We start from the raw sequence: 16,308 nt of genomic DNA on the forward strand, positions 1-16,308 counted from the left end.
ACTTTCCAGCCAACAATAAAAGAATTTTTACAAGTGAAAGAATTCTTACAAAGTATCATTAATATGTAAAACACAGCCAGGGTAACTTCTGGTTTAGATAACACCTATCAGGGATGCAAAGCAGATCCACTAATCATCAAGGCCAGCCCCAATTTAAGACTTTATCTTCAAGGAGGCAGATGGAGTACTCAACAGACCTCTTTGTCCTCAGGATTCCATGACCCAGTGCCCTGAACAGCCTAAAGCCGCAGGCGGAGACAAGATTAGCTCATCATCTCCTGAGTCATAGGACACCTGGGCGGAAGGGCATGGGAATGCCCCTACCCAGAGATCTGTGTTCCTGCAACAGGGAATCGTCCCCACAAGGCCCACCAGCTCAGGAACCTCAGCTCCCAGCCAAAGACCCACCAGCTAAGGGATGTGGGAGCAAAAGGAATGGCGTTTCCTTGGCGCTCTGCTTTTAAAGACCCCCATAATCCCCTGTGCAGTGCAAGTAGATGGGAGGGTATGTCCCTCCCATTCAATCACCTCCCTAGCTTTTGACACCAGCACTACCCACCTCTTTTTGCTGCATCATGTGTGCATCATCTGGGTGGCTGGGGCGATGCATGTGGGCGCTGTCTTCGGCGCTTCTCCATCCTTCCCTATTTCCTGGGGAGTCCCCACCTGTTACAAACTACATATGCGTTTACTCTTTGTGCAAGAAACCCCACTGATAGGAATCTATCCTGGGTGAAATACAAGTTGTGAGACCTTGTGCAAAACAACTAGACTGTATTCTTCAGAAGATCAATGGGGATACGGTTGGGTCTGTTTCAGAGTGACAGCCAAATGCAATGTGGGGTCCACATAAAAGAATCAACCAATAAATGCATAAGTAAGTGGAACAACAAATTGATGTTTCTCTCTTCCTACCTCTCTAAAACACATTAAAAATTTTTTAAGTCTAAAGAACGGTTTGAAGTACATTTTTGGGACAACTGGGGAAATTTGTGTACTGGAGAATATTGTATCTTGTTTAAATATCTTTGGTAGGATAATGGTATTGTGGTTATATGGGAGAATGTTCTTAGAGGATGTGTGTTGAACTATTAAAGGTGATATCTGTGACTTACTTTCAAATAAATCAGGCCACAAGACAATAAGGTAAAAAGGAGAGGGATGGAAGCCAGACATCTCTAAATGTACATTGTTTCGAACATTAAAAATTTTTATGTGTTTATTTGAGCCAAAACTGATAATAGCTGGAAGCAAGATCTCAAATGCTCATTTCATACTTTTGACTGGAAATATCTGATCATTTTTTTTTTTAATGAGAAAAAGAATAAAGAAAAAAATACCTAAATATTCAAAACAGACTGAAATAACTGATTCTGATTCTGTATAAAGTTGGTGGCACAATTGTTTCAGATAAGAATTATTTTGAGTGCTGTTAAAACAGTACTTTTAGTTGATGCCTACAGTGGTACATAGGTCATAAGAGAAAAAGAACTGCAATGAAATTTTAAACTGAATTCAATAGTCTTTATTGTTCATATAATACTGGTATTTTTATTTAGAAAAAATATGTATGCTTTAAAGTTTTGAGACCCTACATTATCTTATTTTGAAATTATATATTAGACTAAAGCAAATATGTAGCTTTCTAATGTTATTGGAGACTAAAATTTTTAATGTAAATGAAGAGATACATATATAAGATCAAAGAACTGAACACCTCATAATCTTTCATTTGAAATGAAAATATGAGAATGAACACTCATGGATCTTTCTGAAAAAAAAAAAAAAAACATTTTCCTACCTAAGTCCACAGGTTTAGATATAATGACAACCCAGTAATAGTAAGCATCCCTCATGCCCAGATTGTGGTCTCTAAATACTATCCCTTACAATAAGGCACGGGAGGTCTTTGGGGAAATAGCTGATTCAGGTTTGAAGCAGGAAATGTACAAAATGAGTATGGGACATCTTGTGCCAGAAAGCAAGGAACACCTCCAAGATTACTGGAATTGAGTCAAAAGAACTCAGAAGGCAATCCAAAGGGGCTGCCACAGGCCAAAGATATTATTAAGTAGCAGTAAGGATGACTGCAATGATTTGAAGCACATCAAGTATGTTTGAAAATGTAAGTTTATATTGATACTTATGTAATGGGGGCTGAGATCTGGCCAGATTGTTGGGTAGAAGGGAGCTGGGACCCCAGGAGCAGCATGAGAGGCTACGCCCTCATGGGGGAGGGGTTAGGAAGCGCTCAGGACTGTGCACCAGCAGTTGTCCCAGCAACTGGGCAGTGCAGCTTGAGGGAGGAAAATTACCCTCCTAGGTGCTTCTGCCATGCACAGGAAATTGAGCCAGACTATATAAAGTGGAAAGCTGCTCTCCTTGTTCTCCCCTCTTTCTTGGCAGTGGGGGCTCAGGTTCCTTGGCCAGCAGGCCCTGGAGACCCCCTAGTCTGCGATTGTTCCCTGCCTTCCGTAAGCGCTGGGCAGGCCTGCCTGGCCAGGAGCACAGCTGACACTGGGCTGGTAGGGCCAGAGCCAGTGGCCCCTGAAAGCCACGTGACCAAGCAACAAGCCCTGCACCACTGCTTTGGGCAGGAAGCCCTGGCAGTGCTGGTGACTGGAGCTGCACTGCATGGGTCCTGCCAGGCCAGGCACACAAATGCACGGGAGGGAATTGGCTGGAGGAAGAGGGGAGCTTGCAGTGAGTAAGACCCTGGGACACAGACTCTGAAACATGCCTGAAACCAGATGGCGACTGGAAACAAGCTAAGCCACCTGCCTTTCTTACTAGATGGTACTTTTGGGTAGGAGAAGAGGTTCCTGGCACAGCTTTGAACTAAGCTAGCAGAGGGCGGCAGGGTGATTTTCTTTGGGTATCTTAGAGGAAACGAGCTTTGATGCAAAAACCTGCCATTATTTCAAACTGTATAGCCTTTGAATAAAAGATGCCTTTCCCTTCCCAGTGAACTGTGCCTCCAGGGTTTTTGCCTGTTAGTGGACAGTGGTAGGACCCCACTGGTTATTTGGTTACACTTATACACACATACCTCATTGGTCACCTTTGAAAGGTGGTAGGGACCAATGCAGTTTGAATGTTTTTCATAAAATAAGGAAAGAAGCAAGCATGTTCTCTGTCTTTCCTGCATGTGAACAAGTAACCAAATTCCTGATGAGTAGAAAATTATTTGAAATAATATGAAAGAATCACTAATAATCACAAAGAGAATGATAAAATTCAAAAAGCACTACTTTCCATACATTAACGAAGTAATAGACACAGGTAATGGTGGTCAAGGGCTACTAAAACTATTAGTGGAAAGATTGATTGGGCTTAATGAAATGGATGAAACAGAATGGCACCGCTGATCAATCCTGGCAAGACCAAAGGAAGACAACCAGACTTGTGCTTATGGGATACATTGCAACAGCATTACCCATGAGGTATTCTTTCACCGAACTAAACCTAAATTTAATCAAGCATCTAGCTGTCACTACAATATATAAGAAAAGAGGGAGGAGGTGGTGAGAAACAGTGAAACAATGTACTGTGTTTAGTAAAATCCAAAATGTGATACATCCTGTAGGACAATTGATCCAGTTTCTTCAACAAATAGAAGGCCCAAAAATGGGGAAGGAAGAGATGGAGGGAGGAAAGAAGAAAAAGGCAAGGGGAAGGAAATGTATAGATTTTAAAAGACTTAAGATTTTAAAAGCTGGAACAATTTGAGCAAAAAAATAAAATAGGATTGAATTACAACTCAAAGTATAACACATCCATGAATCCTCACTAATATGATTTAATAACTAAATAAAGGGCAGAGAACAGGCGAATCCCATGTGCAGAAGAATTCCAAATAATTTATGTAGATATTCCATCCCTTAAGTGTGAGCTGTGGATAATGACTTCCTTCCAAAGAGCATGGAAAGGGAGTTGGTTTTGTTTTGTTTTGTTTTTTTAAGTAACTTTATAGTGGAGAAACCTGACAAATGCCAGGAGATCAAATTTAATATGAACAGTGGTCAGACATGTTGATAGTGTGTATCCTTGATATGATATGAGAATTATACTTTATTTATGTGGTCTTCTCCCCCAACCCCCCCAAAAACCCATAAACCCAGTCTAATGATGAGAAAAATATCAGACAGGTCCCAAATGAGGAAGATGCTACAAAACACCTGACCAGAACTCCTCAAAACTACTGAAGTCATAAAAAACAAGGAAAGTGTAAGAAATTATCACAAGCAGAGAAGCCAAGGGAAATATAACTAAACGTAAGGTGGTATCCTGGTTAGAAGAGTCAGACAAAAAAGAGAGATTAGATAAACACTAAGGAAATCTGAATATAATATGAACTCTAGTTAATAACAATGTTTTTTAAAAGCTTCCTATTCTCTTATCACATCTCTAGCACAAACAAAAGCCAGTATTTAAGCAAAGCATTCATTTGTACTGACTCAGACTGAAACTTCAAGAAACCAAGATAGCTAATAAAATTGTTTTGACCAAAAAAAAAAAAAAAAGGACTGACTAACCAACTAAATAACTAAATGCAATACGTCAGTCTTAGTTGTATCCTGAGTTTACAACATTATTGTAAAAAGACATTTTGAGGCAGAGAAAATGGAATACAATCTGGGTGTTAGCTGATGCTTAGAAATTAATTCTAATTAATTTTCTTGGATTTGAAGTTTTCTGTTAGAGAAACATCATGAAGCAGAATTGACAGATGGCTGGAATTTGATATACTTCAGCAAAAAATAAACAAAAATGAGAGAAGTATGGATGAAACAAGGAGGATAGAATATTAGTAATTGTAGAGAGGTAGGGAAGGTTCATTGTATTATTCTCCTTACAACTGCATATTGTTTCAAATATTCATAATAAAACATTTTGAGGAGCATCAGAAAAGGAGGGGTCAGCTGTGTCACAAGAAAGGGCAAAGATCAAACCTATACACTTGACCTGCTGATTTGACGCATTTGACTACTGTCTCTTGGCCTTTACATGAACTATTCCTCCTACCCAAAACATGCCATCCCATTTCACCTAGCAAAAGCCTTCAGCTGTCATATTCTCTAGGAAGCGCCTCTTCTGGCCTCTCACGTCATTTCTCTGTTCTCTCTGGGAGTCATTGTCTGGTACTGTGTGTCTAAAATAAGATTGGGAGCCCACGATCCTAACCTGTTTCCAGCCTCACCCACAGGCCTGGGCTGATGTGGACTTCAGTGTGTCTTAAAAGCTATTATTAATTATCATAATTATCATAGTTATTATTATTAGTTTGAGAGAGAGATTTGTTGTTACACTTATCTTTGCATTCATCGATTGCTTCTTGTATGTTCCCTGACCTGAGATGGAACGGCAACCTTGGCGTAAAAGAACAACTCTAACCAACTGAGCTACTCGACCAGGGCTTAGGTGTGTTTTAAAACTTCGGGAACAAGCCTCCGAATTTTCCCACGCTCTCAAAGTTCCGGTTTCTACTTTACGGAGGGACCAACTAACTTTAGAGCGCTCTCACTTCCCCACGTTTTTCCGGGAGAGCCCCACCGCCTTCTTGGTTGCGCTCCCATAGATCCAGATTTTTCCAGCACTGTGATTGGCCTATACTTTTCCTTGGGTGAGGCCTCCGGGTGTGGCCAGATTCTCACTGGCCCTCGCTCTAAAGACTGACCCCCCGTTGGCGTATTACGTCATATACCAGCGCCGGTCGCTTTTGTTTATAGGTCATCCGCGGGCGCCTACACTGACGTAGCCGGAGAGTAGACGGCGGAACCGGTGGGGCTTTGGCGGTATAGCGGCTAGAGCGAAAGCGGCAGTGATGGCTGGGGCTGGGCCGGCCCCGGGACTCCCGGGTGCCGGAGGACCCGTGGTCCCGGGCCCGGGCGCCAGCATTCCGGGCAAGAGCGGCGAAGAACGCCTGAAGGAGATGGAGGCGGAGATGGCCCTGTAAGGCCCGCGACAGGGCGGAATAAAAGCAACCTTAGAGCCAGAGCTGCCGAACCCTGGAGCCTCCAGGCCCCAATAGGCCCGACATACGGCTCTGTTATGGGGAAATGGAACCTTCGGGATTGTGTGGGCGGGAGTAAGAAGAGGCTGACAGAGCGAAGGCGTTGTTTCGATGTAGCCAGTGTACCAGAATTGGTGCAAGGTCCTGAGCTGTGGTGTCTGTTCTGTACCCTCAGGTTCGAGCAGGAAGTTCTGGGGGCTCCGGTAACCGGAATCCCAGCAGCTATGCCTGCAGTGCCTACGGTCCCCACAGTAGAAGCGATGCAGGTCCCAGCAGCTCCTGTAATCCGCCCAATTATCGCGACCAACACATACCAGCAGGTATGTCTGAACTATGGCATCTAAGTCAGAGAGCGCAGTGCCTGGAACTCGATCTTTATATACAGAGAACTATTGGCATGTTGGCTTGTTGATTAATTTGCATGACAAATATTTTATGTGCTAGGCACTGAGGACACAGTGATGACTAAGGCAAACAGTATTTCTGCCCTTTGAGAGCTTATATTCTAGAGCATGTTGTTTAATAGAACTTTATGCAGTGATGGAAATATCTAAGATATATATTTGAGTTCAACAGTTCCTTAATCTCATTAGTCACATTCAGGTGTTCAATAGCTAGCTGTATATGACTAGTGGAGAGAAAGACTACTAAGAAGAAAACAATTGAACATGTTCTTTCTGTCAACAAATAATTATTGAGTGCCTTCTATGCACCACGCACTATTCTAGGAATTAGGCATATTATAGCAGAGAAAGAACAACAAGCACTACCTTCTTAGAGTTTACATTTTACTTGAGAGAAGCAGGTCAAAGTACAGCCAGAAGTACAGAGATTTATCAGTGCAGTCAGGGAAGGCTTTCTGAGAAGGTGACATTTTAAGCAAAGATATAAAGAACATGATGGAGGAAACCATGCAGATATCTAGGGGAAGAGCATTTCCCGTAGAAAGAACTACTAGTGCGAGAGCCATGAGGCAGGTGCGTACCTGACATGTTCAAGAGCAGGGAGAACAGTGTGGCTAGAGTGAATTGAGCAAAGGGAGGAGTGGGAGGAGATGAGGACAGAGAGGTGATAGACACCAGATCTGGTAGGGCTTTGTGGGCCACCATAAGGACCTTGGTTTTCGCTCTGAGATGGGAAACAATTGAGGGATTTTTGAGCAGAGGGGTGATATGGTCCAACTTAGATGTTAACAGGGTTGCTCTGGCTGTGTTTGGAGAACAGACTGTAGGAGGTGGCAAGGGCAGAATCGAGACTGAGGAAGAGGGTACTGTAATGGTCAAGGCAAGAGACAATGGTGGTGGCATGGGAGATGGGGAGGACAGGCTGGACATAATTTCAGATAGTGCTGTGTACTGTGGGGCAGATGAAACAGCAGGATAGTGAGAGTTGCTGCTAAGGATGGGCTAAGGACAGATTGAGCTAGTGTAATCCCAAAAGCCTCTGAAACGTGCCATTTTAACTAAGCCCTAAAGATTGACAGATAGCTAGCCCCACACACAGTGGAAAGAATGAAACCCTTGACCTCCCAGGGTGGGCCATCCAGGGCAGTTTGGGAGCACTGAGTCAGGCTCCTTACTCCAACCTACTCTGCAACAGGTCCAACAGACTCTGGAGGCTCGGGCAGCTGCTGCAGCCACAGTGGTTTCTCCCATGGTGGGTGGCCCTCCTTTTGTGGGACCAGGTAAGTAAGGATTGGTGGGATGAAGGAGCCAGGGGATTAGGCAGGGCGGTGAACGGATGACCAGGACTCTTCCGCCCACCATTCTTGTCTCTCCTCTCCCAACAGTTGGCTTTGGCCCTGGTGATCGGAGTCACCTGGACAGTCCAGAGGCTCGAGAAGCCATGTTTTTGCGGCGAGCAGGTAGTTCTGGAGCCAGGAAACTCACGTTTAACCAAGCACTCTTATTTTAACTACTTAAGCTTCTTGCCTGATTGATTGCTCTAACTCACCCTGTCCATTTCATCCCCACCTGATTTTGTCATTCTCTTACAGCACAAATCTGCTTATGTACTACAAGTCATTTTATCCTTAATAAGGCTTAATTTGATAATTGCAAACCAATCTCCTACTGTCATTTCTAATCATCACCCTGCTGTGTTTCCTAGCACTTAACATCTTATGAAAAGCTGTATAATTTACTTATTATATTTTGCTTCCTCTAAAATGTAAGCTCTGTGAGGAGTCTTGGTGTCTGTCACATAGTAAGCATTACATGCTATCTGTTGATGAGATGAACCATCAAGCAAGCACCAAGCTGTTCACCTGGCAGTCAAGACTCTACATCACCTAGCCCCTTGCAGAGAGATCCCCACAGCCTCCTCAGAAGCCTTAAACATTGCTGGGATGTGCCAGCAATGCTCACGTTGAAGTTCTCTCCCTTGTTCACTATTGCCCAACTATACCCTTCTAAAACTTGTCAACTAAACCAAAATCAAACTACCCAAAGTCAGCTAAAATCTGTCCTCTCCACAGGCCATTCTTTTCTTTTTTTTGTTGTTGAGGTGATTTTATATACAGTCAGTTTTTGTGATATTACTTTGTGTGTTGTCTAAAGTTCTGATACGATCTTTATGAGATCAAATGTGTTACTTAAATCCTGTTATACTTTTTTTAATCTGAGAAATTTTAACATCTCTTACTCTTTAGTATGGTTGTGATCAAAATGCAAATCTGACCTAGTCACCCTGCCCGGCTTCCAACCCTGCTGTGACCCTTCGGTGCCCTCAGGAGGACATTCATGGGTCAGCTAATAAGGCTGTGCTTGGATGCCTGCTTACCTCTCAACCATTTTCTTATGATGTTCTCCAAACCCGACCTCCTCTATTACAATTATACTAAATTGAAAAGAGGAAAATATTTTGTTTATAAATGTTCTCCTTTGCCAGTACTTTTTTTACTTATCTTTTACCTAAGTTTTCATTATCCTTTGGGTTTCAGGTCCCAGGTCCCTTTCTTCAGGAAGCCTTCTCTAATCTCCCTGGATAGGTCAGAGGGCCCGTCCGGGCTCCCACTACTCCCTGGGCTTCACCCTTCTAATTCTAATCACCATGCCTAGACTTTCTCCCATCCCAGCTCTAATCACTCTGGGATGTCACTCTCTGGTAATGGGTTTATTCCCTCCTACTCTGAACCAGGAGCTCGCCAAGAACCCTTGGTCTTTTGCTGTGTCTCTAGCATTCCCCAGGTCGGGGACAGGCACAGAAGAGATCCTCAATGGTGAATTTCTGCTGAATGAACAAATGAAAAGACCCCTGTATCTCCCAGAAGACTCCCTGCACTCTTCTCCAGGATTTTTGGATGCTGAGAGTACCCACCTTCCCCACACACCTTCCCCAAGTGCCCTGGTCTCCCATGACACACACACCCATCTCTCTCTCCCACAGCTGTGGGCCCCCAGAGGGCCCCTATCCTGCGTCCAGCCTTTGTCCCCCATGTGCTTCAGAGAGCAGGTGAGGGGCCAGGGTCATCATTCCTGCCACATTAACCACCCCTTAAGCCCTCTAACTCCCCTACTAACACCCTGACAGATTCTGCTCTTTCTTCTGCAGCAGGTGGTCCTCGCCCTATGGCCCTTAGGCCCCCTCACCAGGCCCTCGTGGGTCCCCCTCTGCCTGGACCTCCTGGACCACCTATGATATTACCACCTATGGCTCGGGCCACAGGGCCTCCCATGGGCTCCATGGCTGCTCTGAGGCCTCCTCTGGTAAGTATGGACAGGAAGTTGATGGTCAGAGGTGCAGTGGGTGGGGAGTCCTTGATTCTGGCCTGATAAGACTGTCTAAATCTGCCTTTTTCCTGGTGTTTTGTGTCTGCCTTCTCATTCTCTGTGTCTGTCTCTGTTTCTCCTTGTATTTCTGTGGCTGACTCTTTATTTTACTGTTTTTGTTTTTTGTTTTTGAGAAAAGTGTAGAAAAAACAAGCTATGGATGTATTTCTGTCTCTACATCTCTATTTTTCCTGATTGTCCCTCTCTGTTTTACTGTCTTGATGTCTTTCTTTGTCCTTGTATGTGTCTCTGTGTGTGTGTGTATCTGACTGTGTTTCTCTATCCCTATGTCTGTCTCTGACTATAGACTCCTTTCTTTGTCTAGACATTTCTTGCTTGCTCTCTGACCCCACTGCTTTGTTGTACAGGATGGAAATGGGAGTAAGGTCTGAGCCTTGAGCTGACCCCTTCATTTCCTCCCCTTGCCCACAGGAAGAGCCAGCAACACCCCGAGAGCTGGGCCTAGGCCTAGGGTTGGGCCTGAAAGAGAAGGAGGAGGCAGTGGTGGCGGCAGCAACTGGGCTGGAGGACCCTAGCACAGCAGTAGCTGTGGGGGCAGGAGGTGCCCCCACTGGCCCTGCTGTCATTGGGCCCAGCCTCCCACTGGCCCTGGCCATGCCTTTGCCTGAGCCTGAGCCCCTGCCCCTTCCTCTAGAAGTTGTGAGAGGCTTGTTGCCTCCACTACGCATTCCTGAGCTCCTGTCATTGCGTCCACGCCCGCGGCCCCCACGGCCTGAGCCACCCCCTGGCCTCATGGCTCTTGAGGTAAGCAAGGAGCACTACAGTGAGGGGATGGAAAGGACTGGGAAGGCATACAGGAGTCCGTGGGCTTTTACACACAGAAACACATGTAGTCCTCTAATGATGGAGGTAGAAGGGGCCCAGGAAGATAGAAGGGCTAGGAAGACATCAAGGAGAGGATGGCAGATACATATACCCCACACCAAGGAGTACATCCAGTCCTTTAACTCTGGAGGCAGGAGGGCAAAGGAGCAAAGGAAAGTGGCAGATGGGTTCCCAAAACTAACACCAAGACTTTGTTCCCCTTTCTTTTTTTTTCCTTAAGATTTTATTTATTTATTTTTAGAGAGAGGTGAAGGGAGAGGGAAAGAAACATCAATGTTAGAGAGAAACATCAATTGGTTGCCTCTCACATGCCCCCAGCCAGGGACCTGGCCTGTAACCCAGGCATGTGCCCTGACTGGAATCAAACTGGCAGCCTTTGGCTTTGTGGGATGACACCCAACCCACTAAGCACACCAGTCAGGGCTGTTCCTTTTCTGCAGGTCCCAGAGCCACTGGGTGAGGACAAGAAGAAAGGAAAGCCGGAGAAACTGAAACGTTGCATTCGCACAGCAGCTGGTAGCAGCTGGGAAGACCCCAGCCTGCTGGAGTGGGATGCAGGTAAATGGGCCAGTGTCCAGGCTCAGGCATTGCTCAGCCAGTCAGGCCAAACTCTCTTCCTTGGGGCTGAAACGGGGAAGTTGAACCAAGTAACTCCACAACTGCCTGCTCTCTGTAGGGCAGGCACTGTTGTTAGCACACCCCATGGAGGACTTGGCTGTGGCTCTGTGAGGCAGGCCTTCACCCAGCCACTGAACAGAACTTGGTAGAGGTGATTGGCACCTAGGACCTTTTGGCCTCTGTTTTTTTTTTCATGAGGGACCTGGCTTGCTAAAGGTAAAAGAGCATTCTTTTTTCCCCCAATTTTTTATGAAAAATGTTAAACACTAAACTGTACAGTGAATAGCCATATATCTACCACCTAGATTCAGCAATCAATATTTTGCTATATTTACTTTATCTCTCTATGAGTATGTGTGTTTTGGGAGTTTTTGCTCAGTCATTTAAAGCACATTATGAATTACCACTTCACTTATAAATACCTCAATATTCATCTCCTAAGAAATGTAACAGTCTCTTTCATGTCAATACTATTAACACATCTAAGAAAATTAACTAGTTCTATGGTTTCTCGTATTCCATTTATATTTAGATTCACTCAGTTCTCCCAAACTATCTGTTATAGGTCTTTTTCCCCAAAATCAGGATACATACAGTTTTATGCCTCAGATTACCTTTTAATGAGAATGGTCTCTCTCCCACTGCCTTGTCTTGTGTGTAATAATTATTTGAAGTGTCCAGACCAGTTGTCAGTTGTCTTATAGGTCTCACCCTCTGAGTTTCTCCTGAATTAGCCTATCTTGTTCTCAGTGTCCTTAATTGCCACAGAAACCATGGGAAACCCCAGTTGTAATCAAGGAAAGGGACCTACCTCCCATCCCAGTCCTTGACTTCTGCTTCTCCTGGGATGGTCTACCACTCCCAAGCTAGGGTCATGGCAACATGGGCCCAGATGTGGCCGGTACAGGCTGTAGACCCCAGTTTTGTGACATGGGCAAGTCACTTAGCCTTTCCAGTCTCATCTTTTTCATTTCCAACAAGGTGATGATAATAGTATGTGCTTCATGGGGAAGGGATTCTTTGGGTGTGAGCATGTTCTGTTGAGGCTCAGCCTCAGGCCCAGCCTAGGGGCTATGCCTGGAAATGGTGACTGAGGTCAGGCTTGGAGAAAGATCAGACAGAATGTTCAGGTTTCAGGGGCTCAGGTGGGAACTAAGAGTGGGCTTAGCAGAGGAAACAGAGCTGTAGAAAGATGAAGTCTGTGGTACTGGGGTGCCATTATGAGAGCCAGTGGTGTCAGGGATATAGGGTATGTCCACGGAGAGGTGTCCAGGAGACTAAGGGATGCCAGGGGCGGAGAGGAGAGACCAAGGCTAGGATAGTTAGGGGCTTCATAATGGGAGTGGGTGAGATGATCCTAGGGTGAGGGAGGGTAGTGCAATTATAAGTCAGAATTCTGTAGCCAGATGCCTGAGTTCTTATCCCAACTCTACTACTACTGGTTGAGTAACTTTGGGCAGGTGACTTGACCTTCTTGTGCCTCGGTGTAAAAGGGCTGTTAAGAGTACCAGGTGTACCTTGGCTAGTGTGGTTCCAGTGAATTGAACACCAGCCTGCAAACCGAAGGGTCACTTATTCTATTCCCAACCAGGGCACATGCCTGGGTTGTGGTCCCCAGTTGAGGGTGTGCAGGAGGCAACCCATCTGTGTTTCTCTTGCACATTGATGTTTCCCTCCTTCTCTTCCTTCCTTTCCCTCTTAAAAAATAAATAAATAAATAAATAAATAAAAATTGTTTTTTGAAAGTGCCAGATGTGTTTAAACCTAATGAGTGCTTAACAGACAGCCTAGCACAGGGTAAGTACTATACAGGTGTTGGCTGTTACTACTAAGGGTGCCACAGGCAGAGACTGCTGGGGATACAGACGGAAGATTGCTTGGGGGTTGGGAGGGTGCCTTGAGAGAAGGTGGGGCTCTTTAAATGAGGCAGACACTGGGCCAAGCATCTGCATCCTCTGACTTCCTCTCTTCCCACCCCAGATGACTTTCGGATCTTCTGTGGAGATCTGGGCAATGAGGTGAATGATGACATCTTGGCACGTGCCTTCAGCCGCTTCCCATCCTTCCTTAAGGCTAAGGTGATCCGTGACAAGCGCACAGGCAAGACCAAGGGCTATGGCTTTGTCAGCTTTAAGGACCCCAGTGACTATGTACGCGCCATGCGTGAGATGAATGGTGGGTGAGGCCTTCCCTAGGGCCAGTGGGTGTGACACATATTTGGCCTAAACCTGACCCCAAACCTGACCTTGAACCTTCCATTCCCTCAGGGAAATATGTGGGCTCACGCCCCATCAAGCTGCGCAAGAGCATGTGGAAGGACCGGAACCTGGATGTGGTGCGCAAGAAGCAAAAGGAGAAGAAGAAGTTAGGCCTGAGATAGGGTCTGTGGCATGGCACCTGCTCCCACCTGGCTGGGCGCTGGCTCCTCCCCAGTGTCCTCTTTGGAAAACCCCCACCTATCCACCCAACCATCCTCCTCAAAACCAGTTTCAATAAAATTTTGTTAATTTCCATCCCTGGCTGGCCTTGGAAGCACTCTCTGGGGTATAAGACTTTGCATCTCCCCACCTGGGAATAGTGGGAAACCTTGAAAGTTTACCTAGATAGAAATGTAGATGGTCATTTTTCAGTCCCTACAGAGTGCTCATTAATTATATCTTAATGGAAATCTCTTAAGGGCACACTGAGTACAGCCCATTCCACCAAAGAGGAAGCTGAGACCTATGATAGGGCTGAAGCCAAACTGAGGCTCAGACCCATGCTCTTGTGACTAGCCTGTCTTCTCAGCACCAAGATTAGAGGGTCTTCTGGGCCCTGCAATTCTGTAGCTCACAGCCTTCCAGGCTTTCAGCAAACCCACTACGGCCTACACAGTGCTGGAAACACATTGGTGACTGAAACAGTCCCAGACCCTGTTTCCTCAGATTTCCTGGTCCAATGGCAGAAAAGAGGCTCATTGCCCAGACAGTGATGGCTCAGAGTGGTCAGGGTTGTGGGGCAAGCCCAGGGTGCGACCTGGGAGTCAAGGAGTGTTTCCTGAAGGATCTGGCCATTTCTGAGACTGTCTCATTCTCTTCTGTCATTCTCTGTCTGCAGTTCTCACCCTCTGATCTCTGAGACTTATTTCCCAGTTTCTTCCCTCTGCCTAATCCCAGCCTGTGTCTGCAGTCTTGAATGTTTCTCTCTGTTTCTCTGAGTGCCGTGTTTGTCTCTTTATGTGCATCTGTATCTCTCTGAGTCAATTATCTTTATCTATAGGTCTCTTCCCCATCTCTTTTCCCAGCTCCAAGCTTGTCTCCATTTGTCCAAAGAAGTATTCATGCAGGACCTTCAACACCAGACTTAACAAACAGCTTAGACTTTACCTCGAAGGCAGCAACCAGCCCCAAGAAGCTGAGACAGTTCAAACAGGGAACTGGCATCACAACTGCATTTTAGAAAAAGCCCTGAAACTACTGTGGGCTGGAGGTCTGGAAAGAGGCTGGGGCAGAAATGAGACAGAGGGAGCTTGCATGGTCCTAGCATGAGGGGATGACGGTCTCCAACGGGCCTAGTGGTCAGAAGCCTGGGTTGGTAGAGGGGAAGGCCTCTCAGGGAAGCTAGTCACCCAGGAGAGGTGTCAAGTTTCCTCTGTTCCTGTCTTTCTCCTTTACTGCCCTCCTCTCTGACATCACATTTTCCAGTCTGGTCAGAGGATGAGGGCCTCCTCCCCCAGCAGGAAGTGCCACCTGGCTGGACCACCCAGCCTGAGCCCTCAATACCCACCCACATTACTAGCCCTCCCTACTCCTGTCCTGCTTCTGCTCATTAACCATGGGGGCAAGGGAGGGCAAGGGAGGCGATGGGAAGGAGAATGATGACAGAAAGGAAGCTTTTTAAAAGATTCTATTTTTAGAGAAGGGAAGGGAGGGAGAAAGGGAGAGAAACATCAATATGCGAGAGATACATCAACCTGTTGCTTCTCACACACCCCCAGTTGGGAACCTGGCCCGCAACCCAGGCATGTGCCCTGACTGACCGGCAACCTTTCAGTTCATAATCTGGTGCTTAATCCACTGAGCCACACCAGCCAGGGGAAAGGAGGCTTTTAAAGTGTGCATTTAAGTCTTCCTGAGGACAGAGAGAAATACTGATCTTGGGTTGAGATGGACAGAGATGAAGGGATGGGGAGGAAGGCAAAAAGATAGGTGTGAGAACTGAGGCAGTACAATGAGACTGGAAATGGGCAGAAAACCCAGAGAGAGAGAGTGAGAGAGGAGACAGGAACACTCAAAAACAAAGAGATATGCCACCCCTAAATATCTGTGTCTTTACAGAGACATCTTTCAGATCATGATACCATTATCATATCTAAGAAAATTAGTAATTCATATCTCATAGTTTATGCTCAAATTTCCCATTTGTCCCAAACTTACAGCATGGAAGGGCATGGACTCAGGAAATGAAGAAAAGTGGGAGGAAGCCTGCCACAATTTCCTCTTTCATAAAATGGGGATAAGACTAGTATTTACCTCACAAGAAAATTAAACAAAGGCCCATGGCACTGTTGGTGGCATGCAATGAGCCACCAACAAAATTGGCTATCAATATTACTGTCATTATTCTGTTGATGCTATTGTTATTATTATTGATGCCCCTCCAGACTGTCCTCCTTAAAGCTCTGGGAATGACAGAACTCTGCCTGGTCAGGGATTCCAATCAGCTTCCCCTCACCCCATCCCCCTCAGTCCCCCTGTGATTGTGACGTAGGCTGACCAAGGGTCTGGCGGAAATACCCCCTTCCTGTTGCAGATAAGTCTGGCACAGCCCAGCTGTACCCAGACCCTCCTCCCCCCATGCCCCCCATGTTTCAGGATCAAATCCCCAAGTCCCCTGCCCCGTTGCCATCACCCCATAAACACTCTCTGCACCCTGTCACCTAGCCTGCTGTTCTCCAAGCCACTCCAGCAGGCAGAAAAGCCCCGGCTACCAGGAGGCAGGCAGCCATGGGGGGGGGGGGTGGCTCAGCCCCGCCCCAGCTCCTTGCAACTCGACCCTAGCTTCGACCCCCAGCTCTGACGT

General features: G+C 46.0%; 1 protein-coding gene across 3 annotated transcripts; it reads left to right on the forward strand.

Annotated features, from left to right (window-relative positions):
* The first annotated feature begins 5,731 nt into the window (after nucleotides 1–5,731).
* Nucleotides 5,732–13,760, forward strand: RBM42 (RNA binding motif protein 42). Of its 3 annotated transcripts, none has more exons than XM_090260096.1 (10): nucleotides 5,732–5,952; nucleotides 6,189–6,333; nucleotides 7,613–7,697; nucleotides 7,803–7,877; nucleotides 9,401–9,466; nucleotides 9,545–9,720; nucleotides 10,216–10,548; nucleotides 11,070–11,187; nucleotides 13,228–13,422; nucleotides 13,515–13,760. In XM_090260096.1, the coding sequence occupies exons 1-10, from the start codon at nucleotides 5,825–5,827 to the stop codon at nucleotides 13,625–13,627; spliced, it is 1,434 nt and encodes a 477-aa protein (XP_090116222.1). In that variant the 5' UTR covers nucleotides 5,732–5,824; the 3' UTR covers nucleotides 13,628–13,760. The 3 variants fall into 3 exon arrangements, with proteins under 3 accessions (XP_090116222.1, XP_090116223.1, XP_090116224.1); XM_090260097.1 differs by having other exon boundaries at nucleotides 9,566–9,720; XM_090260098.1 differs by lacking the exon at nucleotides 9,401–9,466 and having other exon boundaries at nucleotides 9,566–9,720.
* Nucleotides 13,761–16,308: the final 2,548 nt, after the last annotated feature.

The sequence above is a fragment of the Furipterus horrens genome, unplaced genomic scaffold (assembly GCF_987537825.1).
Source record: "Furipterus horrens unplaced genomic scaffold, mFurHor1.1.pri manual_scaffold_13, whole genome shotgun sequence".
NCBI lineage: Eukaryota > Metazoa > Chordata > Mammalia > Chiroptera > Furipteridae > Furipterus > Furipterus horrens.

Bases quoted from the DNA above. Each gene is read 5' to 3' on its own strand.
- RBM42 (XM_090260096.1), top strand. From the start codon at position 5,825: ATGGCTGGGGCTGGGCCGGCCCCGGGACTCCCGGGTGCCGGAGGACCC. The intron at 5,953-6,188 runs GTAAGGCCCGCG...CTGTACCCTCAG, and splicing joins ATGGAGGCGGAGATGGCCCT to GTTCGAGCAGGAAGTTCTGG. The intron at 6,334-7,612 runs GTATGTCTGAAC...ACTCTGCAACAG, and splicing joins CGACCAACACATACCAGCAG to GTCCAACAGACTCTGGAGGC.